The 26,046-nt window shown below is 56.1% G+C and overlaps 5 protein-coding genes and 1 non-coding gene across 6 annotated transcripts; 3 read left to right on the top strand and 3 right to left on the bottom strand.

The window, feature by feature from the left end:
* The first annotated feature begins 1,038 nt into the window (after positions 1-1,038).
* IE81DRAFT_t32 lies at positions 1,039-1,141 on the top strand. The gene has a single exon. It is a non-coding gene; the product is annotated as a tRNA-Asn (tRNA).
* Positions 1,142-2,512: 1,371 nt separating this feature from the next.
* IE81DRAFT_369021 (beach-domain-containing protein) lies at positions 2,513-11,487 on the bottom strand. The gene is made up of 5 exons (XM_025517202.1): positions 10,807-11,487; positions 8,177-10,681; positions 4,460-8,101; positions 4,138-4,392; positions 2,513-4,059 (listed from the first exon to the last, which is right to left on the bottom strand). The coding sequence occupies exons 1-5, from the start codon at positions 11,383-11,385 to the stop codon at positions 2,665-2,667; spliced, it is 8,376 nt and encodes a 2,791-aa protein (XP_025366688.1). The 5' UTR covers positions 11,386-11,487; the 3' UTR covers positions 2,513-2,664.
* Positions 11,488-11,847: 360 nt separating this feature from the next.
* Positions 11,848-14,184, bottom strand: IE81DRAFT_326443 (cyclopropane-fatty-acyl-phospholipid synthase). Its single transcript, XM_025514819.1, has 3 exons — positions 13,443-14,184; positions 12,157-13,327; positions 11,848-12,083 (listed from the first exon to the last, which is right to left on the bottom strand). The coding sequence occupies exons 1-3, from the start codon at positions 13,839-13,841 to the stop codon at positions 12,025-12,027; spliced, it is 1,629 nt and encodes a 542-aa protein (XP_025366687.1). The 5' UTR covers positions 13,842-14,184; the 3' UTR covers positions 11,848-12,024.
* Positions 14,185-15,576: 1,392 nt separating this feature from the next.
* Positions 15,577-17,866, top strand: IE81DRAFT_326442 (GroES-like protein). Its single transcript, XM_025514818.1, has 5 exons — positions 15,577-15,982; positions 16,086-16,155; positions 16,243-16,597; positions 16,702-17,224; positions 17,337-17,866. The coding sequence occupies exons 1-5, from the start codon at positions 15,932-15,934 to the stop codon at positions 17,652-17,654; spliced, it is 1,317 nt and encodes a 438-aa protein (XP_025366686.1). The 5' UTR covers positions 15,577-15,931; the 3' UTR covers positions 17,655-17,866.
* Positions 17,669-20,590, bottom strand: IE81DRAFT_326439 (putative mitogen-activated protein kinase MpkA). The gene is made up of 9 exons (XM_025514817.1): positions 19,970-20,590; positions 19,739-19,865; positions 19,530-19,644; positions 19,266-19,434; positions 18,922-18,944; positions 18,647-18,798; positions 18,229-18,563; positions 17,954-18,129; positions 17,669-17,859 (listed from the first exon to the last, which is right to left on the bottom strand). The coding sequence occupies exons 1-9, from the start codon at positions 20,218-20,220 to the stop codon at positions 17,825-17,827; spliced, it is 1,383 nt and encodes a 460-aa protein (XP_025366685.1). The 5' UTR covers positions 20,221-20,590; the 3' UTR covers positions 17,669-17,824.
* A 1,749-nt stretch (positions 20,591-22,339) lies between these two features.
* Positions 22,340-25,702, top strand: IE81DRAFT_294715 (Aldo/keto reductase; the record flags this gene model as incomplete). The annotated part of the gene is made up of 6 exons (XM_025512067.1): positions 22,340-22,694; positions 22,911-23,258; positions 23,656-23,958; positions 25,044-25,236; positions 25,381-25,567; positions 25,631-25,702. The coding sequence occupies 6 exons, from the start codon at positions 22,340-22,342 to the stop codon at positions 25,700-25,702; spliced, it is 1,458 nt and encodes a 485-aa protein (XP_025366684.1).
* Positions 25,703-26,046: the final 344 nt, after the last annotated feature.

Genomic DNA, 26,046 nt, shown 5'->3' with positions numbered 1-26,046 from the left:
GATGACCACAATAGTCTTCCTAGGCCCAAGGGATACGATGATGAAAAAGCAAAGGCCTGGTTCCTGGGCTTGCGCAAAGGTGCCAAGGTTGCACAAAGTGCTGGAGGGGCTAGTTCTTGTGCTGTGAATCAGCAGAAAGCTGGCTTTGACCTCAAGACCTATGGGGAACAGCGCAGGCAGGCAGCAAAGGGAGGCAACCCAAAGCTCTCGTGCTGTGAATCAGCAGAAAGCTGGCTTTGACCTCAAGACCTATGGGGAACAGCGCAGGCAGGCGGCAAAGGGAGGCAACCCAAAGCTGAGGAAAGACGGGCCGCATGTGAGCACAAATGCCTCGAGTGTTTTGTGCCCCAGCAGAAGGGTCCAAAAGCCAAGGTCTCCTCCTCTCAAGCAGGAGTACCCGGCGCTTGCTGCACGGTTAGAAGAGCTGTCAAAGGCAATGGACCCCAAAGACCCCCTGCCAAATAGCGACGTCCAAGCGCTCATCGATGCTTGCCCAGCAGTTAGCCAACGGCACATCACCAGCTACTGGGCGAACACCTTCCGCGAGCGTAAGAAGAGCGCAGGGCCCGCAGCAAGCGGTTCCTCGAAGCTGTGACCACGGGCAGCTCCAGCAACCCTCAGCGGTGTTGAAGTTTATCGATCGCTTGCCCATGCTGCAGGAAACCTCGTGCTTACCTGACCCTTAGCGTACAGGCACTCCTTTCTCGAGCGGACAGGTCACTAGTGTACACCTCTGAAGTCCCAAATACAAGCATGCCGTCGGGGACATGACTGACCAACGGTGCCAGAAAATCGCGCTTAAGAGGCAGACTGAAGTCAAAGTCGGTGCGTGCGTATGCGCGAGACGTACGTTTGCAGGTATACCGCCGGCACGCGACTGCAGCCCGGCGTGGACGCGCGCCTTGAATCGTGAATCTTGCGCTGCGCATGCAGTAGTAGTAGGATTGCGGGACTGAGGGATTTCGGGATGCGGCTCCGAGCAAGCTTCGAGTTTATGGCCGCAACTTGATATATCATATTATACTCATTTGAAGAATAGTTCTTGTAGCTCAGTTGGTAGAGCGCGGAGCTGTTAATTAATAGCAGCATGTGCGGCTAATAACACACTCCGAGGTCTCTGGTTCAAGCCCAGGCGGGAACGTTTTTTTTTCATCATCATCATCATCATCGAAGGGCTGTGCTGGTCCGCGCACTTTTTCGGGTCAGTCCAGTCATTTCTAGCTTCGAATACGTAGGAAAATGGTATTATCTGCGGACTGCTTCCAGGAAGGTTGCTGGGACCGATTGCCCTCGTTGCACGCCTCGTCCAATTGCTTGGTCCGTTCTCGTTGCCCTGTCACTTCGGGTCACGACCCGCTGCGTATTTCCTCTTCTTACCACTGGCGGCCCCGAGTGCTCACGGGGCGTCGATCTTTTAGGATGGCCGGTCCGCTGGCGGCCCTTTGGCCCCCCACTCTTCTCTCCATAGGCTACCCGTCTGGTCTTCGATTGCATCGGTACCTGTCGGACCTTGCTCGCGGCAGTCAGGCGGTACACGCGGGTCGCAAGGTGTACGCCGCAGTTGCTTATTTCAATCATTTCATCTGCAGACATACCGGGTGACGTAGAGGCATCTTCGTTCAATTCCGACTCTAAATTAGCAGCATTTCGCGCCTTTGACCTCGCGCGACCGCCGCCAGAGGGTTTTGTAAGGCATGATTTTTGCCACTCGCTCATGTCCCCTCCTCGGCGCATCTGCGGGAGCCTGCTGAAACGAAGGGCTAGGCAAGGAGATCAGGTAGGGCTAGGAGGAGCGTGCGATTCAAGGAATGAAAGAAAGGGAGCCAGAACAGCTTGGGAGGAGCGTGCGATTCAAAGGATGAGAAGCAGGGGGGGACGAGAAAAGTGGTGTCAATGTATGCCCAGGCTCAGAGATCGCGCTCATGGACTACGTTGCGACTTTGGAGGGTCTTCATGCGAAGCGCTTTGCCATCGTGAACGCTCATGACGACCATTGTCCGGTAGTCCAGATTCTATGATTGCCCGCTATTCGTCTCGAGCATCTCAGTAGGTGACTGTTGCGCCTGGCAAGCCCTCGTCAGTGTAATGCAAATTGATGTTGTTGTGCTTTCCACTCGACAAACTTCATGCTTACAATTCACAAAAAAACGCCGTCATCACCATCAGCATCATGATAGTCAAGAGGCGGTGAACGGTAGAGCAGCCCCAGCTTCTTCATGTCCTGAACCTTTGCGCTTTGGTATCATGATGTTCGAAACACGGTGATGGTGGCAAAATGGCAAGAGAGGGGGCATGCAGGGCAGCGTTCACGTACAGCGATCTGCTTCACAGAAACGGACGACGCGGCGCAATCTCAAAGAGACAGCTCGACTCGCGAAGAGAGTTGGCAGGGTGTGGATTGACAAAAGTACTCAGAACGTCATTCACGTACAATGATCTGCGCCACGTCGAACTTGTGTGCCATTGTGTGGGCCCAGGTCTCTCTTTCAGCAATAGCGCACGGCTCTGCCACGCATTTCATTGATAAATTGCACAAATCGACTGTTGCGTCTACGTATTACATATGCCGAGTCTGACTTGTGCAAGATCTAGCTGTTATTTGCGCATTCACGAGCGTTACAGTGCGCGCGATGCTACCGCTCTAGAGGTCTTGTGCGCGCGATGCTACCGCTCTAGAGGTCTTGTACGCGCAGATTGGGGACTGACGGGAGCGGGCGGATCGGGCAGCAGGCTCAAGAGCATTTTGCAGCTCTCGCAGAATCGTGCATTGTTCCACGCCGGATACGGCGTAGCGCAATTGGAGCAAAAGAGCCCCCCACAAGCTGAGCAGGTTCGCTTGGCCTCCAACACGCCAAATTTCTTGGAGCACGCCTCCCACATGCAGTGCGTCGCGAAGCCGTCTGGTATGGGCGTCGCGTCGCCTGGGAGCGCCCAAATGTACAGGCGACCGTGCTCGTCGCCCATCAAGATCTGTTGTCGACGCTGCGAAGCCTGCCCACTGCCACCTTTTACAAAACTTTCGACGACCTTGATGGCGGTGATCAAGGGCATCGTCAAAGGACCGATCCGATCGCGATGTTCAAAGACGTGATGCGCCTCCATACGCCAGAGTAGTGGCTTCGCGCTCCTGAGATTGCTGGAGCTGACTGCGGGCCTGATTTGCCGAGACATTGAGCCGTCTGTGGCGCGTGGAATGCACACCCAGGAGACCACCTTGCCACGATGGCCAGTCAGCAGCAACGCTAGCTTTTGATCGTGACACTGTCTCTCAAAGAATGCCAGACTTGTAACTGGGTCAGAGACGCTGGCGTTGGTGGTAACACGCGATACCAGATCGCCGTTGATGTTCCAAAGACGAACTTCGGTCCCAGCCGCCGTCGCAATGAGCCCACTCTTCTCGTCGATGGCCGTAAGATGCACGGGTAGTTCGTGTCCACGAAGACTTCTGACGTAGTCGCCGCGATTCAAATCCCAAACCACCGCTGTCAGGTCTTCAGAGCCGCTCACTGCGATGCTGTAGGTGGTGCAGGCCGTGATGGTGATCACTGGAGCAGTGTGGGCTCTGAGCGTCGCAACGTGGCTCAGCTCGTGCCGCTTCGAATCGACCTTCCAGCTAGTGACCAGCCCATCGTTGCTGCCCGCCAAAAGGTTGGCAGGGCCTGCTGGAGCGAAGCACGTGATTCGTCCTGGCACCATATGCTCCGTCACGCCTTCAGAGCGCGTTGGATCGTTTGAACTGAACAGGCGGAGGCTGCCGTCCAAGTGTCCCGAACTGACGCTCAAGCCCAATTTCGGCAGAATGAGATAATCACGAGGAGATGCATACGCCCTCTCTACGCGCTCAGCGTAGATAAAGTGGATGCTGCCCTTTAGGGAACGTATTGGCACAATGCTCTGCACGAACAGCCAGGGCGTTTCGTCCAGCCCTAATCGCTGTCCTTGTGGCCCTCTGCCCAAAGGTGCCACGTAGCGCTGTGGATGTGGATTGTGGAACAATTGTCTCATCGACTGTCCAAAGTTGTGGATCGATTGAGCAGCTGCAAGTCGTTCGTGTGGCGACTAGACGTTGTCAAGAGCTACTCCGTGTCAGTGAAGTCCCGCGCACCACTTTGCGCACCCGCGCACCACTTTACGCACCTCTATCGCTTCCAGATCTACTCCATCGTCATAGCTAAGAGGATGAAACACATTTGTCGACTCGACCGCCGCTTCACCTCTCGAACGCCACCCAAAGATCAAGTCGATCCACAGGTGTATGTTTGCCGAAACATAGTCTGACTCCAGTGCTTCTCGATGGAGCTGCACAAACAGCTGAGGGTCTCCTCGTGCCCACGGCGGAAGTTCGACGTCGTCGACCGTCTCGCCGTCTTGCTTCAAGCCAAAGTCGAATCGCTGTAGACAAGGCAGTACGTGTAAGAGCTCATGCAACGCACGACATCTTCTTCTTCTTCTAGCTCACATTGGTGTTCAGCAGACACTGTGGAAAAAAGAATAGCTCCGGGACCAGCTCTCGCACGTCTCCGCTCGTCAGCTCTGAAGCCGAATCCCAAGCACGCTTGATGCTGCTGAATGTGCGGTCGGCGAGATCGAAGCTGCCGCCTTGCAGAGAAATCAGCAAGGTGGAAAATGGTCGCACACGAATCAGATAGCCACAGACGGTAGCGGCAGTCGAGTAGTGAGTGCCGTAGTGACGTGGAGGCTCTCCCAGCTCCAGCAGCTGAGCGTAGCGCTCATCATACTGTCGGCGTCGTGCTGGCGTCTGAGCGCCCATAGGAAGCTCAAGTCGTCGAAAGGAGGCCGGGTCGTCCAGATTCAGGGTCATAGACGAATAGTCTGCCAAAATCCACGGAAAGACTGGGTACGCCGAGAGGTCGGTGTAGGTGCGGCCAGCCAGCGTGTTGAGTTGCATGAGATACTCAAAGTTGCTGACTTCGCGCCGCATCCAAGCAGCAGTGAGGAGCCCCGGCTGAGCGCCGCGCCCCAAGACTCCGGCGAGGCGAGATGACAGACCGCCGCTGCCACCACTTCGGTGTGTTGTCGCACTACCCTCGCGTATGCCGTCGAGCAGATGCTCTGTGGCCGCAACCGCGACGCGATTCCGCTTGGCCAGCTCGATCAGCAGGCGTTGTACCGTCGCAGTCTTGTCCAGGACCAAAAGGCAGCTTTGTCCGTCTGCGAAAAAGAGCTCTACAGCCGTCCGACGGTGAAGAAAGGCTCGTCTATGACATGCGCTGAGCTGATCCCAGGACCATTTGCGAGTTTGGGCTTCTCCATCGAGCTGTGCGATGAGATTCGAAGGGTGATCTGCGTCCGACTGAGCCACAGTCGCCATAACCAGTGCGTCGCGTTGTTCTGGTGGCACTTCCCACGAAGCGCAAAGCTCTCCTGATGCCAATTGGCAGTAATCGTCGACGATGTACACGGCTGTGCGGCCAACTATCAACAGAGCTGCGCGACACTCTATACCAACCACTCTAGATGTATTGAAAACGTCCATGATCACGTCTCCTCGCTCTAGGGACCGCAGTACTCGGCGAAACTTCTCTTCCCCATCGCCAAGTTCCGCAACGTTCTCTTCGCGGACAAGACCTTGGCCATCGCCTCCAACGTCGAACTTTTCTGCGCCCGCAGCATCGGTCTTTCCATGCAAGTCGCGAGCCTGGCTCGACGGGGGCGGTCTCTGTTCCGACACTGGCTCGTCACTCCAAAGGCTCGTATCGCCAGCGTCGACTTCCCCATTGCTCCAAGCTGGTTGTTGCTCGATCTCGCCAATTTCCTCCTCCGCTGTCTGCTCCTTTAGATAGGGTACATCCACTACCTCCTCCAAAGCGGGCGGGAGCTCCTGAAGCTTGGACCGGACGCGAGTAGGACCTTCTGTAGGATCCAGACACCACAAACGGCTCCCATCCGCGTCGCTGCCGAGAACGCCTCTTTCGCGCTGTAGCTGGGCCATCAACTTCTTCCACTCGGCTTGAGCAAAGACAAAGAGCTCCCGCACGTCGTGTCGGTATTTCGTGTACCTAAGATTGTCTTCTTGACGCAGATTGGCCTGCCACGCAATCATGCGGCGCTCGGTCGCCACGACAGATTGGTCGCGAGCATCTGAGCGATCCAGTAGCTCCTTGACGTGAGCCACGCGCTCCAAGTGGGCTGCCGCTTTGAGCGTCTCCAGAGACTTGAGAAAGCCAAGCCATTCCGTTTGAAATGGCCATTGAGGAGGATCGCTGTCCATTCCCTTGAGCCGAGATAGTATTGCCGGTCCGTCCTCTTGTTGCAGCAGGTCCGTTGTGGACACGCCGTCGCTGATAATCTGCTCAATCAGCGCAGGTCTCGAGATCACCATGAGTTTCAAAAGGCTCACACCTGCGGCGCGAGTGTCTTTGCTTTCTGTCTTTATGCATTTGAATGCTTGGTTGACCAGACAGCGCAAAAAGGCAGCGTCAGTATTGATCTCGAGCAACACGCTCGTCTGGTGCTCCAACACTCTTCGTAAAAGAGCAGCTCGAGACTCGTCGTCCTGTGCGGCAGCGAAACGATAGAGGACGATCCGGTTCAAGCTAGTGACGAGGGATTGCGACGCGAGCGCGAATGTCGCATCTCGAGCAAAATTTTCATTTACTTTGAGATGCGACTTGGAGAGCAGTGTCGTGACGAGGTCGAACGACTTTTGTGCCAAATCAGTCGAGCCATGCAAAGCCTCATCGGACGCGGCTTCGGCAAGTGACGCGAATGCAACGCAAGCCCTGCTGCTGCTGATCAGCGAAGGTCTTTCTGCGATTGTTGCAACAACGCTGTCGCAGAGCTTGTAGTAGATGGCAGCGCGAAGAGCAGAAGCTTCGACCAGGTCTGCGGGAGGTGCAGCCGCAGTCAGCGCGGCCACAATAGCCACAGTACCGCTGTGGATCATCGAGTCGAGGGCCAAGTCTACGAGCGTCGCCAAGATGCGATTGCATAAAGCCTCCGCCAGGACACTCGGTTGAGAAGCTTCGTGAATGCTTGATCGCTGCGCGTTCCCCAATGCGAGTCGTTGCTGCGTTCGCCAGTCATCCAGGGTGCGAATGTCGATGTGAGGACTGATAACGTCTACCAGCAAGCGCAGAATGATTGGCGAGTAGACGAGATCGCGAAACTCGGCCGAGGCGCGGCAATGCCGTTCGAGCAGGGCGACGGCGCCCTCGAGCAGAGAAAGCTCGCTGCTAATGCGAAATGCTTCAGCAAGCCCTTGCGAATCCAGATTCATCGAAGTGCTTCGCTTGCGCGCGTGCCCACCTCCTCCTGCCCCACCGGCGGCGATCGCAGGCGAAAGACTGGCGTTGTTTGCGCTTTGGCGAGGTCGACTCATGGTGCCGCTGCGCGTCAGTAGATTGCTTCGTCGTTGATCAGAGGACTTGCTTGCAACTTCACGCAGACCAAAGCGAAGAGCTGCCACGATGGCACGCAGCATTGGCGGACAGCAGATGTTGGGACAAAAGAGCGGTCCGAATCTTTCCACAAAGTCTGCCTCCTCACCCCCTGCGGCGTCGACAGTGCGCCCAAAGAGCATAGCGAAGCACGTGGGCAGAACAGTGGGACTGGCCCAAAACCTCGGAAGCAGACGTTCCATCGTCTTGATTCCTCCGGTCGCGTTGAAGCGTTCCTTGTAGCTCGGTTGAGACGCGAAAAGCTTTTCGAGTATAGAAAGTGAAAGCACCGCTGCTCGACGCTCAGCCTTGGGGTGGAAAAAGAGGAGGAGCCATTTGTTGCTGACGGAGGTGGCCATCTTGGCCAGGAAGCTTGGTCGTTGCAGCACCACATCTGTAAGCAGTTCAAATACCATCAGAGGGGTGGCACTCGAGTCGTCAAGGGTGGTACGACGGCAGCCAAGGAACCCAAACGTGGCGCTGTCAGACGGTGGAAAGGAGTCGACGGTGGGGGCTCGACCCCGCGCAGACCCCCGCTTGCTGGTCCGCTCCAGCCCGCGGCAAAGCTGCGAGCCGAGATAAGTGGTGATAGCACGTATCGAGGCATCAGAAAAGTTGGCGAGTAGGGCCGCCCGTAAGGCTTCCATGGCAGCAGAAAGCGAGGTTGCGCTTATGTGATCGGCGCGAAGGGCATACAGAAGCTAATGGTGCGGAGCAAAGAGAACGCTGTCAGCTCTGCGAGACGATGCCGCGCATGCTTCAATGTCCCCACTCACCTTGCGGACAATCTGCATTTTGGCCACGCGCTTAATGTTGAACCGTCGATGTGCCGAAGTCCGCAAAAGGACGGCAAAGTGAGCGAGATGCGCTTGTTGAACTTGGTCGTCTCCCGACCAGAGCTCAAAGTCCAGCATGAACAGGCGGTATACGAATGGGTTTGACAGGGCCGCATCTTCTGCACGATCCTCGTGTATACCCACGGCTCGCTCAAAGATGCTCAACAGGGACATGGAGAGCGATCCGCTCTGCTTGCGGTATGCGTGCAGCAGCAAGCTGAGCACCTCGTACGCCTTCTTCTTCTCCGCGTCTTCGGACAGACGCCAGCTATTGTCGACCAAGTCGAAAAAGAGCCGCAGTGCGACCTCGAGTTGCTCTCGCGAGCCAGCCATCGATGCGCGTTCGACCATCGCGAGCAAGAGCGAGACCCCACCGAGCTGCCAAACAGTCTCGTCTAGAGGAATAGGGCAGGACAAAGTCGGGTGACCGTAGAGCTTCGCATAGCCATAAGAAGAGGCGATGGCATCGCGAGTCAGAGGCAAGGCCTGATTGAGGACGACGACCGGCCCCGGACGCTGGGCAGCATCCAGTCCAGCAGTAGACTGGCGTGCGAGTGCCCACGTGTTGGCAGAAGAGACAATAAAGTAGAAGCGTTCCTCGCTGAAGAGGTCTCTTGCATTGCCAGCGATCGCAGTGACCAGCGGATGCTTCGAGAGGTCGCGCTCGGTCGCAACCGAAGCTGCGGGTCCGCTCCCGTGAGCTCCAGCGATGGATTTGGAGACTGCATTCAGACGAAGGTTGACCCGGGTGCTTGTCTGGTACGTCAAAAACTTGCCGAGCGAGTCCTGCAGGTTGCCAGAGTACGTCCTTGACAGCTCCGAGAGGACCAAAGGCAGATCCCGCGGCACCAAAGCATCCATAAAGTACGTCACACCAAGCGACCATATCAGGCGACTCGTCTGCTTGCGTCGGAACCCGCCTCCAGAAATCGGCGAGGGTCCGGGTGACATGCTCGATCCCGCGTTGCGCTGTGGTGCGGTTCCTATGACCGCCCGAACATTGCCAGTCGCAGAAGCTGGCCATGGCACCATTTGCTCGTCCACCAGGATGCCATTGATGGAAAGCTGAGCGACAGATCTCTTTGCGGTCCCCTTCGGCCGGGCGTGGACAAGACAGACATGTGTCCATTGTCCTTGAGGGATGACTCCGCCTACAAAGTGCGTCCGCGATGCGGATTCCCCGGCCTCGGTACAGTAATGGACTTGGCCAGTACCAGGCTCTATTGTCAGGCGCACAACGCAATTCCTCGGCCCATCAAAGAGTTGAAATAGCTCGAGTTCAGCTGATGGCTCTATGCGCTCGATGTAGATCGAGGTGAAGAACGAAAAGCCTCTGGATGCTGATCCAGGCGGAAAGGGTCGTCGAAGCGAAGAAAAGGCCAGAGACGCGTGGCCTGCGATGGAGCAGTCAAAGGTGATGTTGTTGGGCACTCGCGAAGATTCTGCGACGCTGACCAGCAATTCCATCAGGGAATCGTTGTGCGATGCTCGCTCCTCTTCAGGCTCCAGCAAGCGCTTGAATATGACCCGAGCGGCATCACTCTCGAGTCCAAGCCCAAGAAGGCGAGACATGGAACGTGCTAAGCAGGCATCAGAACCATGCCTGCGAGCGTCGGGTAGTCGCTTCAGAAGGCTTTGAATCAAATGGCTCGTAAGCCCGCTTTGGGCTAGCATAACCTGATTTCGCCTTGAACTTATTGACAAGCGCTCAACAACGGCGCAGATCGCAAAGCGCAGCGTAGAGTCGCGGTGCCGCTCATTGGCTTCGTCCAGTAGCGTGAGGACTAGTCCTATAGCCTTGGGGATCTCAACGGCAGTCGAGTGCCAGCTTTCCGAGACGCGCTTGGGAATGTATTGCTCCTTGTCGTCCGCTCCCGAATCCCCCCTTGGCAATCCTTCAAGATACGCGGATACGCGAGCCGAGTCGTTGCTTTCCGCGCACAGCCTCTCGAGCCATCCGATCCAGCCTCCGACATCGCCAACCGCCAGCCCCAAGAGGGCTCCAAAGAACGCAGCGGGAGACGTTGCGTCGATGGTGCACAGCCGCAAGCTCGCTAGCAGCGTGTCCCATCCAACGTCCTTTTCGAAGTGAGCAAGACTCGCAGTGGAGCTCAATAAATTGGCAGCCAGGAGGGAGAGGACGAGCTTAAAGATCTCGATCCGGAGGCGCTCCTGGAGTGCCATCTGGTCTTGCGTGCTCTCCCTTCTACTCTGCGCCAGGTCTGATGTTTCGCCATGCTGATCTTCAGCACTGGGCGCAGCAGCAGTGCGCTCGGATGATGTTCGCGTGCTCTCCAGCGCGGTCAGCTGTCCCAAGAGGCAGAGATAGCCGCCAGACTTTCTGAAGGCGTCGGAGGTGGTGGTAGCGCCTTTGGCTGCTCTTGGTGTCAACGGTAACTCGGTGCCCTCGTGGATGAGTCTCTGAAGCTGGGAAAGCAAATGCAGCTACCAGGCGTGGCAAGAAGCAGTGTCAGCGCTGCCCCAGAGGCGCATATAATCGGGTCCGATGGGCGCGCCGGTGCCAGAAATGCGTGCTGTATGCTCATGGCAAAGGAGCCCAGCTTGCTCACCTTGGAATCCAGATCCAAAGAGTCAGACTGCTGCAAAGATGCAAGCACTGCGTCCAGCTCTCGCAAGTTCTCGTCCCTCTGCTCTTCCCATACTGCCGAAGAATCTCTACTCCGTGGCATCAGAGGTGACTCCGTGGGGCCGCCTGAGCTGGTCACGCTCCCTCCCGAGACCTGTCTGCGAGCAACCCTGTCTACGCCGGCGTACAAGGGCTCAGAATTGTCTGTCCGGATCGAAGCGAGGGATGAGGAGTGTGCCAGTCGCGGAACTCGGGGTCCTGGTGAGAGGTACGCTGGGGACGTGCTGGAGGGTGACTGAGAGAGGTGATCAGTCGACGATTTGCTTTTGATGGAATCGCTGGCCAACTGCAGCCGCTCCGTGCGTGGCGAGAGATTGTGAGGCGAGCTGCTCAGGACTCCCAGTGCGTTCTTCGAGCCTGAGCCTGATGGTGCAAGTGCATCGAGGGAAGCAGGATGAACAAGGCCGCTTTGAGATGCAGAGGTATTGCCCTCCGCCTCGGCGTCGTTACCAGTGTCGTCGACGCCTGCAGGTAGCTTGACGTCGCTCGAGAGCCCACTCATGATTGCGATCGTGACGGCGGACTCCCAAGACCTGACATTCGATGCGCTTGGGGGTGCTTGCAACCACAAAAAGGCACAACAGGAACAAGACCTTCGAGATGCTCATAATATTCACGATTCACGAATGAAAAAATGAGATAATCGCAATCCGCCTATATACGAATCGTGCGCACTTGCTCAAGTTAATTCGTGATTCTCCTCGTGGTGGTGCGCGCGTGCCTGCAAGTCGACACCGCCTCTTTAGCGCTGCTGCTGCTGGCCGGCCGGCGGCCACCTCGCGCGCGCGCGCGACCGCGCATGCAGGATCGTCACGTGCGTGCTTGTTTCTATATTTATAGAGAAACAGCTAATTTGGGATGATGGCGAGTCCGACGCGCGACGGTCATGACTTGCTACCGCTCAGGAGCTGCGTTCAGAAAGCCAGGGGTCGCTCACGATCGTTCAAAGCATCAAATCGAAGAGTAGAGTTTCAGCATTGTGAATTGCACGGCAAAGTGAAAGAGGAGTCGAGGAACAACATGACCAAAGACGAAACGAGGCGATCTTGAGACTTTGGCTTCGGGCAATTCTGAAACGGTGAGAACCCTAGAGGGCCATGCATGGCCTGGCCGTCAGATGGTAGAAGAAAGGGGACGAAGGTCATGCGCAGATGACGGGCAAAGTGACGTTTCCTTCTCGAGTGAAAGCCAGAATGTGGTCTGTAGGTGACGCGCACGTCGTGGGTATGGCCGTCAGCGGCGCATCATCGAACATCCTGTGAATTGCACTCACCTCCAATGACTCTTTCGGTAAAGCCGATCTCGCAGTAGACAAAGTAGTAGATCCACTTCTTCCTAAACACCTCGATCTGTTTCTTTTGTTGCGCGGGGGGCAGTCTCCTAATCTCCTCGTGGTCGTTCAGAAGCGCGGGGGCGATGGTCTGATCAAAGTTGGCTTCGAAGCGCGTCTTCCACTCCCTCAGCGTCCTAGAGTAGTGAGGGCCGATGGAGATGGCAGAGTCGAGCACCAGCCCTCCTTTGGAACCTTGCGTAGCCGCCTCGACCAAAGAAGTGACGCTGGGCAATACGCCTCCTGGAAAGATCCACTTTTTGATAAAGTCGACTTGGTGGATGTATGCGTCGAAGCGAGATTCGGGCATCGTGATGCACTGGAAGCAGGCTGTCCCTCCAGATCTCTTCAGCACTCTGTTGATGGCCGCAAAGTAACCGGACAAGAACTCGATGCCCACCGCTTCGAGCATCTCTATGCTGACGACCCTATCGAACGTGTCGGTCCAGCTGGATGGCATGTCACGATAATCCATCAGGTGCACACGAATACTGCCTTGCAGCCCCGCTTTCTGGATGCGCGCTTCCGCCAAAGCCTTCTGCTCGATGGACAGGGTCAGTGAGTCGACCGTGCAGCCAGTCTGTCGGACCGCTTCGATGGCAAAGGAACCCCAACCAGTACCAATCTCCAGCACCTTGTCCCCGCTACCAATGTTCGCCCTGGATATGTGCAGACGCAGCTTTGCCAGCTGACCCGCTTCCAGCTCATCCGTCACCGCATCTCTAGAGATGGCTTCTGTGTCGGGTGGAGTGATGCCCCCGGGTCCGTCGGATGAGTATACGGCGCGGGGCAAAGCGCCCGTAAGAGTGGTTCCTCCGTGTCCATTCTGGACCGGCCTTCCTGAGAGAGCGGCCCTTTCCAGGTTCCTTTCTAACAGGGGGCCGCTGACATCGGCATCCAGGGTGGGAAAGACGGCGCAAGAGTATGTCATGTCCTTGGACAAAAAGGCTTCGTACATGATGTTGGAAATGTCGTAGTGCGCGCCAATGTTTGACAGGCTTCCAGCACGCGTGTTGGCATAGCGTCTGTTGAGCAAACCTTGAATGTAGCTCGAGACGTTGGACACGAGTCCGACCTGCATCTCTGAAAGCGCGCTACGGTTCCTGATGAACAGCTGCGGCGCCACCGAATCGAGACATGGCGGGGTGCGAGTCAGCACCACTGCCTCCGGGTACGACACGGTCGCAAATCGAGGATGCACTGGCCGCTGCGACTGTAGCGCTACTCACAGCAAAAATAGCGCCGAGATCCTTCGTGTCCACCTCCCCCGCCATGTACGACTCCGCAAAGCCAAGGTCCGCGCCAACCAGCATCCTGACCCAAAAAGTGTCGCTCTTGATGGTCAACTCGGCCCTCGGCGAAGCGCTCGAGTTGCTACTGCTGCTCTTCTGAGCGCAAGTTCGAGCATCGTGCAGGTCCCCGGAGGCGCTACTTCGACCATGTTTGGATCTGACCAGCACGGGATCCCCGTACTTGAAAGTCGTGCCATCCACGTCCGTCAGATTCAGCGTGCCCTCCGTTAAACGGGAAAACAGTCCCAATACGGCTGATCGCGAGAGCTTGACGAGAGGGGCCCAAGCGAGGCTCTGCAAAGGGCTCGTAAGGGTGGACAAGGCAGAGGTCGCCATGTTGTGAAGGCGGCTAGGATCCGCAAGTGGTCGGGATTGGTGCACGGTAGGCAAAGAGTCGAGAGTGGTGGATGAGAGATGTGTCTCTATGCGTGCATACGGAGGTTGAACTCGGACGAGAGGGTGGGGGCGTCGAGGAAAGAGGCTCAGGAAATGGGTATCACGGTAGCACCTGCGCGAGGAGGGGGTCGAGGTCTTGCGGATACTTGCGCTGTTGCAATATATGCATTCACAATTCGTTGCTGAAGCTCTTGCTGAGGACGCGGGACGAACGCACGAGTCACAGTCGTGAGGATTGCGCGTATCGGCCGGGCCAGGTACGATGTACCAGAATCATATGATCTGACCAACAGCCGGTTGTAATGAGAAATCGCGGTCGGACCGCAGATCATGATCGCGGCTTATGCAGCATTGGCAAGGCTAGTCTACTTTCCTCTTCTAGAGGAGCGTCCCTCTGCTCCTCTGCTGGCTGACGCCGCGCCTCGCACGAGCAGAAGCTGCAGCATTATTAGCAGCAGCAGCAAGTACACGATGTGCGCCCGAAACTCCGCAATCTGCTGAGTCTTGCTTCACATTCTTGATTGATCATTCGTGATATTGATTCAAAGCATGGCATCACAGCATCAGCTTCAGTCAGCAAATGAGCAGGGCGCCCATGCACGTTCAAGAGTCTTGACTCTGATTGTATGGGGCGTGGATACTTGCAGCAGTTGTTATACCTGCTTATTACGCTTGTCCAGATTCAGGGTCCACGCACCAAGAACTTGCAAGACATCATTTGTGTTTGACTCACTCCGTACGTCGCCAACACCCCGCGTGCTTCAGATTACGGAAGCTCATGTCATCGAAAGGCTGTTTGTCTCACTCGGGGGCCGCTGCCCGCGGGACGGGGGTTACCGGCCGGGCGCAGCTACAGGCTGTGACTGCCTTGGCGGATGACCAAGATTACACAAGCGTATCAAGATATGGAGCAGTGGTGAATAGCTTTCAAACGCGTCCGCCGCCGGCAAAGATTGAATCATTCGAGGATACGCGCGTAGATCCTCTATGGCTGCCGCGAAAATAACAACAAGTACGCATCACGAATAATCATTACAATCACAAATGTACTAGGTCGTAATCGCAGCGCACTGCGTCACGCATGTGAGGTGAGCTGATCGCTAAAGCTGGTGATTCAAGATTATCGCTGCTCTACGGAGAAGAGTAGCCGAAATCGTGGCTGATATCCATCCACATTCAAGATTCATTCGACTCGCCATTCCGCGGCTTGCGCGCGCAGCTGCAGCTGGCTGCCCGATCAGGTCAGCCTTGCATCTATAGCTATAGGCATTCAGCGCCTTCCTTCGCTGCGACTCGAGAAGGTCGGCACAGCGCGGCACCATCACCCATCACGAGCAGCAACGCGCGCACACAAATGCTGGGGGCTCGCAACGGTGTCTGCGCATGCATGCTGCATGGCATGGCGCTGCGCTTGCTGCAAAGCTCAGCTCACCTGGAACATCCATGCACCAATCGTGAATAGCCGCACGACGAGAACGCGTGCGCAGATGGATGCCGGCCGGTCCGTGCGCATCTATCTTGCGTCAGGGAATCTTCCCGCGGCATGCCGGGGCAATGAGAAACAAGTTTGGACGCACACGTTTTGTCCCAAAGAGTGCACGTGATCGGCCGCCCCAAGCATGGTCAGAGTCTTGAGTCTTGATGAGTGTGTTGTTCTTGAGCACACGACACCCAGCTAGTACTAGCCTTTCGAAGTCCTTGTACTCACGGCTGAACTTTCACAGACCTTTTCCCGAGGCGCAACATTTGACCGAGACAGGCTGTGGAAGAGGATCAAAACGCACAGGACGAGTTCAATGGACGTCCTTTGCCCCAGACGATCCTGATCTCAAGATTGCAAATCCGTCAAAGCATACCGTGCCGCAGGAAAGGAACTAATCTTGCCTCTGTATTGTCGAGGAGAATAAGCTTTGCCTACTCGTGTTGAGGCTGAAAGCCAAAAGCTCGCTGGGAGTACGAGCAGGCAATTCTGAATAATACTCCCCCCTCTCCTTCACGCCCGGACTCTCTTGGGGTAGGTCGGGATGAGCATGTACAGCAACACTTGCGCCGTCCTGCACGGACCTGGCGATTTGCGCATTGTGAGTACATGGGTGAGCTGCAGCTAGCTCCCTTTAGAATTTGCGGAACAATCGCCGCTCAATACTTCCCAGTCTCTGCCAATCAATCGTCTGATGAGGTCAGGAATCGCACGATATCACTCCTCCCCAAGCTGGCGAGGTACAGATCCGAATCGAACAGACCGGCTTGTGCGGTAAGTTGCACCGCCCCTTTCCATCCTGTTTCAATCTTACACGTCCATACAATGCTGAACGAAGCGTGCGCCGCGCAACGTGAACAGGTTCCGACCTGCACTACTATCTGCATGGGAGAAATGGAGATTTTGCACTTCGAGAGCCAATGTGTCTGGGTCACGAGTCTGCCGGAGAGGTGGTCGCCATTGGTCCTGCCTCCTCCTCCACTTCTTCCGAGCCGAGCGCAACAAGCACGCCAGCACCTTTGGGCGTACTCAAAGTGGGCGACAAAGTAGCCGTAGAAGCGGGTGTTCCTTGTCGACTGATAGAGTGCGAAAGATGCGCTGAAGGTAGGTACAACCTGTGTCCCAGGTTGCGATTCGCAAGCTCCGCAAAAACCTTTCCTCATCTACACGGAACTTTGCAAAGACTGATCAACTGGCCAGCTTGGCTGGTGCACAAGTAAGTGCAGCTTGAAGGATTACATGGTCCTCTAGCGCCCCGAATTGAACACACCGCACACACACACACACACCTCTTGGCGCCGCCTCTCGCTCCTTTTCAAGACTTCCGTCAACCTTGTCCACCACACATGGCGCGCTCCTCGAACCGCTGAGCGTGGTCTTGCAAGCCTTATCCCGCGTATCATTTCACCCAGGTCAGACAGTCCTGATTATGGGCGCAGGAGCAGTAGGTCAGCTAGCGTGCGCAGCTTCCAAAGTCCAAGGAGCGGCATACGTCGCCGCCATCGATATAGACTCTGACAGGTTGGAATTTGCCAAGAAGAGCGAGTGGGCAGATGCCATCTTTACATTGCCACGCGTGCCTAACGGGACCCAATTTGCCAGCGATGCATCAGGCATGGATGAAGTGCAACGAAGAAGAGCGCAAAGAGCACAAGAAGATCAAGATGGCATGTCCGCGGCCAAGGCACGAGCTGCAGAAGCTCTCCAGCATTTCGAAAACGACGAGGCAAAAATTCAGGCGGGCTTCGACGTGGTGCTGGAGTGTACGGGTGTTCCTTCTTGCGTTGCGCTGAGCATATTCATGGCTAGACCAGGAGCCAAGGTTGGTCTGATAGGCATGGGCGTGAGTTGCATGGTGCTTCGCTCGCACAGACCTCAGTTTCCCCCCTTTTCCCCCACCCCGGCAGCATTCGCTCACTCCTTTGTCTGCACACAACACCTCGCGCCCCGCACAGCATCCAATTCAGACCCTTCCGATAGGTGCGGCAAGTCTGCGAGAGGTGGACCTGGTCGGCGTGTTTCGGTACGCGCATCAATACCCACGAGCCATCGACCTCCTCTCTCGCTGGCATTCCTCTGGCCTCTCAGTGGGAACAAGTGCGGAGGATGGGCGCGCGGCGTCAGTCGTGCAGGCGGCAGGACTGGAGCGGCTGATCAGTCATACTTTTAGCCTCGAGGATGCACAGCAGGCCTTCGAGACGCTCCGCAACGGAAAGAGCGCAGATGGCAGGGGAGTCATCAAGGTATTCATCGAGAATGCAAGTCCGAAGTGAAATCGAACAGATCGAAGACGTGGCAAAATGTATATCATTCCAAGTTCTCATCTGGACGCTGAGATCGCGCCCCAAAATATACAAGTTCTCATCTGGACGCTGAGATCGCGCCCCAAAGTGCTGGAAAAGAAAGCGATGCGTCTTCGCCACCCTGCAAAGACAATAGGACCTCATTGTTGTCTCGTCAACTCTCGTTCGAACGCCTCTGTAAAGGGTACCAAAAAAGAAAAAAGAAAAAGTTTGAGTCGAAGAGTATCTTGACCAGACTCTCCATTCTGTCTACTGCGGGGTCATCTCACCGCTTGGATCCTCGAGCATCTGCGCGTCATCGAGCACCTGGCCCGCGTTGCCTTCTCCGGCCTGTGTGGCTCCTCCTTGAATGATGCCAGACGAAGCGCCAATGAGGTGCGAGTTGGGTGCTGTCGGGTCTGTAGGGGAAGATCTTTGCAATTCTTCGCGGGTAGGAACAGGCAGACTGATGATGTGGGCGGATCAGAGAGGGGATTGTATGCGTCTGAGCACACGGTGTACTGGAGGCGGAATGACGAGCCCTACATGCACGCTCGCCGCTCACCTTTCCTGCCTTCTTGGCTGTTGAGCTCTAGCCCTCACGCGCACTTCGTTCCTGAAACTCGACACCTCCTCCAAAATCAGCCTCTTCATACCTTCCACCTCTTCCACGCTTTCGAATCCAAAGTCAAACTTTGAAGGGCAAGTCGGCTCGTCTGCCGGGTCATGCCAGACTGCCAAGTAAGGATGCCTAAGCGCGTCTGAGCAGCTGATGCGTCTAGCGGGGTCAAATGCTAGCATCTTCTCGAGGAGATCTAGAGCGAGCGGGTTGGCGCTTGGGTATAGGGAAGAAAACGGAATGCGAGCTTTGAAAGGAAGGGAGCGAATGTAATCTTGCGCCTGTCGAGGTGAAACAGACGCGGTCAGTACTCTGCATCGTGCATCTTCGGGCCAAGCACCACTCTGCGCCAAGAGCTACTCACCCTTGGAGAGCCTACCCTTCTCAAGGTCTCTTCTGAAGGTGTTCCGAGGTAGTGCAGGATCTGATTGAGCTGATCGACATAGTCTCTGCCTTTGAAGATTGGTTTTCCACCCAGCAGCTCAGCAAGGATACAACCCACAGACCAAATGTCGACTTGGCGCGTGCGCGAGCGGGGCCAGATGGAAGGGTGCGGGTTAGTCCATCGCTCCACAAGCTCATTGGGCGCGTCGCAGGCTCAAAGTTGCGAAGTAGACCGCATAGGCCAGCCGGACTCACTCGCTGTAGTGTAGTTTTGGAAGCTGCGACGTGCGAATTGGCAAGAAGGACGAGCGGAATTGAGTCGAAAAGCGCAACGAAAGAGTTTAAAGCTGCGCGGGGCTTGAAGAGCACTGCCACACTCCTCGAGAGAAGGTGGAGCTCTTGCTTCTCTCCATCGCTGAAGGCCAATACTGATGGTTCGTCTCATGCCTTGGGCGTCGAAGCGTTGGCCAGCGTGGCGTCCCCATGCGCACCGCTGCTCTCGTCAAGAATGCTTCCACCGGTATGCTTTGGCCAGCCACGCATGACAAGTGTGATCCACCTACAGCTGCGATCCTCTCGTCATCGCCTCTTCTACTCACCTGAGCATAATCTCGGGAGCTCTGTACCAACGCGTAGCGACATATTCGGTCATGAAGCCTCCGGCGGGCTGTCCACCCTTGGCAGCCAACTCAGCATCCGTCTCGAAACCTCTAGCCAGTCCGAAATCGCAAATCTTCAATTCGCAGTCAGCATTCACCAGCAGATTTCCTGAGAGGGAAACAAAGAAGTCGAGAAGGATCAGGGCGAGTCGCGCAGCTGGCAGCAAGCGCCAGGGACGACGCTGCTAGCGCCCGACGACTTACCCGGCTTGAGATCTCGATGGAGCACGCTGGCCGAGTGAATATATCTCAGACCGCACAGCGTCTGATAGATGAAAGATTGGAAGTGTGCGTCCGAAAGCGGTTGTCCAGATCGAATCTGTGGGCGAGGAAAAGCAAGTGTCAGATGGGCATGCTCGAGCAGATCCATAGCATGCATCCAAGTTGCTGCTAGCCTGCTGTGCGAGACTCACGATGGCGTGAAGATCAGCCTCCATGGGCTCTTCGTACAGATAGACTTCGTTGAAATCGTTGGGGTTGATGATGTCCATATCGTACAGACAAGTGATGTTCTTATGTCCCCTGAAATGTCTCAGAAGTCTGGGCGTGCAAAGCACAGCAAGGGGCAAGAGCATGAGCACGCGAGCGCAAGTGAAAGCCATTCTGCTCCCACCATTGCGCATAGGGTCGACTTTCCCACTGACTTGATCTCACGCAGAGCTCTCTTCGTCAAGATCCTCTTGCTAAAGACATTTGTAATCTTTTTGATGGCCACTCCTTCACCCGTAGCCTTATGAGTCGCATGAGCCACACATCCATACGCTCCTTGGCCTAATTCTTTGGAAATCTCGTAGGCCGAATCGATCAAGAATGTCTGCGAGAGGACAGTGTACGCTGTACGGTGAGGTGCACCCGGGATGGACGGGACCGCGCTGGTTTGAGGGGCCGTAGACATCTTGACGTTGGGGTTGGGATTGTGATGATGTCAGGATGAGCAGGATGCGCCGATAGTCACTGAGTCTTGGAGCTGCTGGGGCAAGTGTGGGTCGTCTGCGAATCAAGCGAGCCGCTTTTGAGAGAGTATGGACACGCAAAGCCAGACAGACTGCTGAGGTCACGAAGACAATAGCGGCCGGAGGAGTTCCGAGGTTGGCTTGAGGATGAGGTGGCAGGTGGCTGTGACGATCGAATGATGGTGGCTGCTTCGATTATCACGTACGTCTGGTGTGCACAGCACGCGATGAACAGTCGAGAAGCTGTGGATACAGGATCGACGACGGCTTCTAGCTTCTCTCCTTGATTGCGCTTCATCGTGCAGAGTCACGCCTTGAAGAGCGTTTCGCATTACCGGATTCTTGATATTCAAGATTGCAACCCGGCCACGATCCGAGATGATTGGTGCATGGCGCGTGCGCACGCGGCGGACCTTTGGCTCTGCATCATGGCCGGCACACAGCAGCGCTCATCGGTGCATGACAGCTCTGCTGCATGCGCGATGAGCCGAGATACGAGACCTCTGTCTTGTATACGTGCATGCGCATCCGCCGCCTCTAGCTTCGCCGCGCACGTCGCTCAATGCCGCGGAGGTGCGACGCCGCCGTGCATCGCCGCCGCGCTGCACTCACGACTCTGACTGTCCGTGCCCGTATATACAGTAAAGCGCAAGCGCGTACGTGCTCGCTTCTCCGCACACATCGTAGCGTGGCAAATGAATGCCGGGTGCATGCTGATGTGCGCGTGATCTCGACGCGAGGTGAAGGTTCAAAGAACATCACTTGCGAGGGACGATGTTTCGCAGGCTCTGCATCATGGACCGTCAAGCTGCAAAGGTCTGAGCAAGCATCCGTGTCTGCACGTGTCCACCTCACGGAGAGGTCAAGTCAAGAGGTGCTCCAGCGTGATCAGGTCATCTGAACATCCGACGCAGCTAGCATTCGCGCGGTGATTCGGCGCCCACGACACATGACCTCCCCAGCTCGGCCCTGATCGGGGTCCGGCCCATGCCGACAAGACCGACATCAGGACCGAGCCACGCATGCTGCTTGCTGGCGCCAATTATGCTATAACCTATAGCTGCAAGCGTTTATTGGAGCTCCATGTCCGCATCTATGCACGACACATTTGCACACTATCGTCGCCGTGATCCGTAAAGGCAAGATCATCGCCAACAAGTCTTGAGTGACTCGACTCCTGCAGTTTGAGTCAAGAGTCCATAGGCTCTACTAGTCACGAGTCACGTGCCAGTAATCTCCACCACGTTGCAACCAACAACCGCTGAACATTCACTTGATTCATTCAAACAGATTCGATGATTTGATGCTTTCCGAGTCATGTCTGGGTTCGACCGATTGATTCGACTCCGAGACTGGTCTCCCGATCGAGGTCTTGACCCCACAGGCACGCAACTCACCCGATCGTGCCTACCCACGGTGATGAACAGGCCCACGTTTAGTCTGGAGCTGATGAGCTCGCTTGTCTGCCCATTCACGATTGTCGTGCTCCGATCTCGCTGCTTGACACCCGGATCCACGACAAGTCGTGGCTCGATGGCCTTTCTGGATCTGTCTCTGATCGAGCAAGACGCGCAGGGTCTGCCTGCACAAGGCGCGCACGAGCGGCGTGCGTGCATTTGCTGCAAAGCACGGCGGGGGAGGAGGAGGAGGGGAGGAGTGAGGAGGAATAGGATGTCAATTACGAATCACGAATTAAGTAATGCTGGTCGGTGCATAATTGCAAGCCTGCTGGAAGAATCAAGAATTTGAATGCGGAGATTTTCGGAGAGAAAGAGAGAGAGAGAGAGAGGGCAGAAGATGCGCTTCCTCCACTTTGACGTGACCTCCATCTGAAACGCTAGATTCAGTCTGCGTGGTCGCAGCAGGTCATAGCAGCCCTCGCGGCTGTGCATGACCCTTTCTCTCCCGTGTCCCTCTGTCTGATCCCGGACGCTGACACCTGCCACTCCCAGGCTGGGTGCCCCTGACCGATTGAGAAGCAACAGAGTCGAAAAAGGTAAATGCGTGGCAGCGCGTCAGGAAGAGGAAGTTGGAGGCGATCGACTCAAGACTCGACCGAAGATGCCAATTGCACCCGCACAAGATCCCCCTGAGTCATACTGGGGAGCTCTGCCCACGCTCGAGCAAGTGCTGGATGTATCCTCGGCTGCTGGCGAAGCAGCTCGAGTGCGTGGCGGGCTCGCTCCGTGGGTCAGAACAGCCGACGTGAATACCTCGACACGCACCGAGGCGTACGGCATCAACTTGTCGAACCACGACGTGAATGATGCTGCCGAACCAGCACGAGGAAGGCCGAATCGCAGCCTCCGAGAGGATATCTCACCCATCGTCTTTGGGGGAGGTATCCTGAGATTGGGCGATGGACAGTATCGGGACACGTCGGAGGAGAAGGTGAAGGGCTTAGACAGCTTCAGAGGTGCGTATGACGATTGTTGGGCCAAACCGATGGCCTTTTCGGAGATGTGATTCGAGGCGATGGAATGTGAGGGTCGAGATGGCGCAAGGGCGATCCAGCTAGGTTGCGAGTCGAGTGCAACGTCGAGTGGACGCACGCATTCGCGCATGTATGCCACCTTTTGCTGCCCAATCGCTCATTTGTCGCTTCTCTCCCCCTTCCCACTCGCCTGCGCAGTCGTGCACCTGGCCCTCTCATACGGCATCAACGCAATCGATACATCCGCCTACTACTATCCCTCCGAGATACTTCTTGGACGTATCCTACGTCTCCTCTCGCCCCTCCATCCTCGTTCTTCCTATCGCCTCCTGACAAAGTGTGGTCGCTACGGTCCCTCTTTGGAACATTTCGATTATTCCCCAAAAGGCGTCAGGGAAAGCGTTGGAAAGAGTTTGAAAAGGCTGAACACGAGTTATTTGGACCAGGTGTTGTTGCATGATGTGGAATTTGTGGCGGAAAAGGTCGGTGCAAGCCATGAGCAGGGCTTCGACGCCAGGGATGCGGCGAGACATGAGGGTGAGTCGAGTCGACTCGAATGTGCGCGGTGGTGGGAGCTCGTCAGAGGGAAAAGGATGGATGCAGAAAGAGCCGTAATCGGCGAGAGGAGATGAGAGAGCGGTACAGAGGCTGCACAGGCAATCAGGTACATTGATGACATTCATTGCGTATACGCAAGCTTTGAGTGGCGCGCGGCCCCAAGCTCTTCGTGACTCGTCCGCCAGCACAGCGGGCGAGACTCGTCCCGAGCGTGCAGCCAATGCTTCACTAAGCTGGCTATATATAGACCCCGACCGAGCGTCGCCATCCGTTCACCGCGGTGATTGCTCTGCATTGCACCTTTTCGCTGAAACTTCATTTGCGCGGACGCGCCCTTAAATGCGCCCCTAACATCTCGTGCCACGCTTTCACGTCCACCATCAAGCCTCGGGTCTTGCCCTGCAGAAATCTTTGGGTCTCTCTGCTGCAAGTTGGGGCACAAGCTGCGGCCCAGGCGATGCGGCAGTCCTGGGCGCACTCCAAGAGCTTTTCAACCTGAAAGACGAAGGGTTGATACTGAATGTGGGCATAAGCGGCTACCCTCTTCCCGTGCTGCTCAGGATTTGCAGACTGGCATACATCGAGTTGGGCCGACCGTTGGACTGCGTGCTTAGTTACAGTCAGGATTGTCTGCATTCGGACCTATTGAGAGCTTGGAGGGGCCTCTTCGAGATGGACCAGAGGCAGTGTGAAGAGCAAGAAGAATCTTTAGGACACGAGGCGTCCATGAAGGCAGGGAGAGAACGAGAGGAGACGTCTGCTTTGGGCGCACATCACGACCATCTACACGCAGAACAACGGCCCTCAGAATCCCCTGCCGGCTCGAGCAACCCTTCTCGAGGCTCGCCCTTGCCCTCAGTAAGACCCGAAGAAGCAGACGAGTCTGCAAATTCAGACTCGGATTGGCTTCATTCGGACGACGAACACATTTCTGCACCCTCCGCATTGCCATCGAATGGCCAGGCGATCTTGAATGGCAGAAGCGAAGCTGCGCAATCGAACGGTGCAGTCGTGCGCCCAATCTCAAATGGGACCGGAAATGGACACGTGCGCAGCAACGGGGCAGGGCCCTCGTCCAGACGACGTCAGGCTGAGGCGGATCAGGCATTGTCCATGGGCCAGAGAGATCGAGATCGTATCGAGGCCAAATTTTATGATGTGGGTTCAGCGCGAAGGACCACAGTCAAATAGCGATTCGAAGCGAGCAACTTGCTGAATTCTCTACTTCCTCTCCCACTCCCCATCTGCCTCCATTTTCACCGATCTGGTGCCTGGGTGAGCAGGCAGGATACAGAGAAGGTATCACGGCGGGAAAAGAGAGCGCCATTCAATCCGGCTTTGATGAGGCTTTCGAGCAGGTGGGAGCGCCTGCTGGTCGAAGGGTGGGCAGACTTAGGGGCCGAACAGCCACTTTGCTCCAATGCTTGTCCAACCTATCCGCGGAAGATCAAAGGATGGCGTCGAAAGCGCCATCGTCACAAGAGAGGTCTGTTCAGATAAAGCAGCTCCAGACAACGCTGAGAGTGCTCATATCCGAGCTCTCGAGGCTCAAGTTGGCACAACTCGCCGAACCGGACTACGAAGCGCTGGAGCACGAAGGTGAACATGCGCTTGGAGATGGAGGGCATCAAGCGCCAGCCGTCGTGCGCGAGACATCATCGGAACGTAAAGCCAGGGAGAATATTCTCGTCGACTTGGAAAACAGGGCAGACGACCTCAATCAGCAAGTGCTGAGCTTGGCTCGAGGCGACGCATCCACTGTCGATGACGCAGCGCGCACTTCACATGCGGAGCGCAACGGAAAGTGGAACCCGCCCTTGTTGCTCAATGGAAGTCCATTTTCGATGGGACTGCTCACAGAAGGTGCGGTGCCCGATTGGCATCCAGCCCCGCAAGAGCTGAAAGATGCATGTCTGCGAGCAGCCCAGAGTCTGCTTTCGGCCTCCAGCGCACCTCATGACGCAGCGTCACGCGAAGAAGAGATCGCACGAGGCGTTCATGATGTCAAAGCACCGGACTTGGCTCAAACGGCACTCTTCTCTGGTTTGAGGAGCGCGGCTGACTGGGCCGCAGGAGACAGTGCGCCGCAAGTGCGTGCGAAAGAAAGCAGCGGGCTGGAAAGACATCATGGCACGGGCTTCCCAACGCTTGTGGGCATGGCGACGTGCGATCATGTACATGCGGCCATCCAGACCATGCGCGTTCTGATGGCTCGCACGTCTGCTCAGAATTCCTGCGAGACAAACGCTAAGAACGGAGCATCGAACGGAGAGCGACAGTCTCAAGCTTTGCAAGACGTAGCTGATGGACCAAAGAGCATAGAGAGGAGGAAACTGCTGGAGCAGTATGATGTCTTGGAGGCGGCGGAGAAGAAGGTCAAAGACATGGTGAGGGAGAGCGGATATGTAGATTGGAGTTGGGCTAGCGGATGAATGACGCGGATGGAGTGGAGAATTCAAGTCAGAGGGGCGGAATTGCACGGAGTCAAGATGCGCAAGGGGAAGCCGACGCAGCATTGCAAGGTCGCATAAGGTGATGCTAGCGTATTGTCCATGTTGAATGGTTCCTTCACAACGAGCGACATCCACATCCACGCACGGGTGATGCAAGAGAGTGAAGAGGGCAAGACTTCATATCGAGCCTAAGAAGATGCACTTAGGGGAGACTTTTGACAGGATCAGCTGTCTTCTGCTCGGATTCAGCGCCTCTCTCACAGCTTGAAAACGATGAACTATTTCGAAATATAGCGAGCAATGGTCCGCCTCCTCTTTTTGTG

Source organism: Ceraceosorus guamensis (assembly GCF_003144195.1).
Source record: "Ceraceosorus guamensis strain MCA 4658 unplaced genomic scaffold IE81scaffold_111, whole genome shotgun sequence".
Taxonomy (NCBI): Eukaryota; Fungi; Basidiomycota; class Exobasidiomycetes; order Ceraceosorales; family Ceraceosoraceae; genus Ceraceosorus; species Ceraceosorus guamensis.
This window is presented reverse-complemented; position numbering and strand designations above follow the sequence as displayed.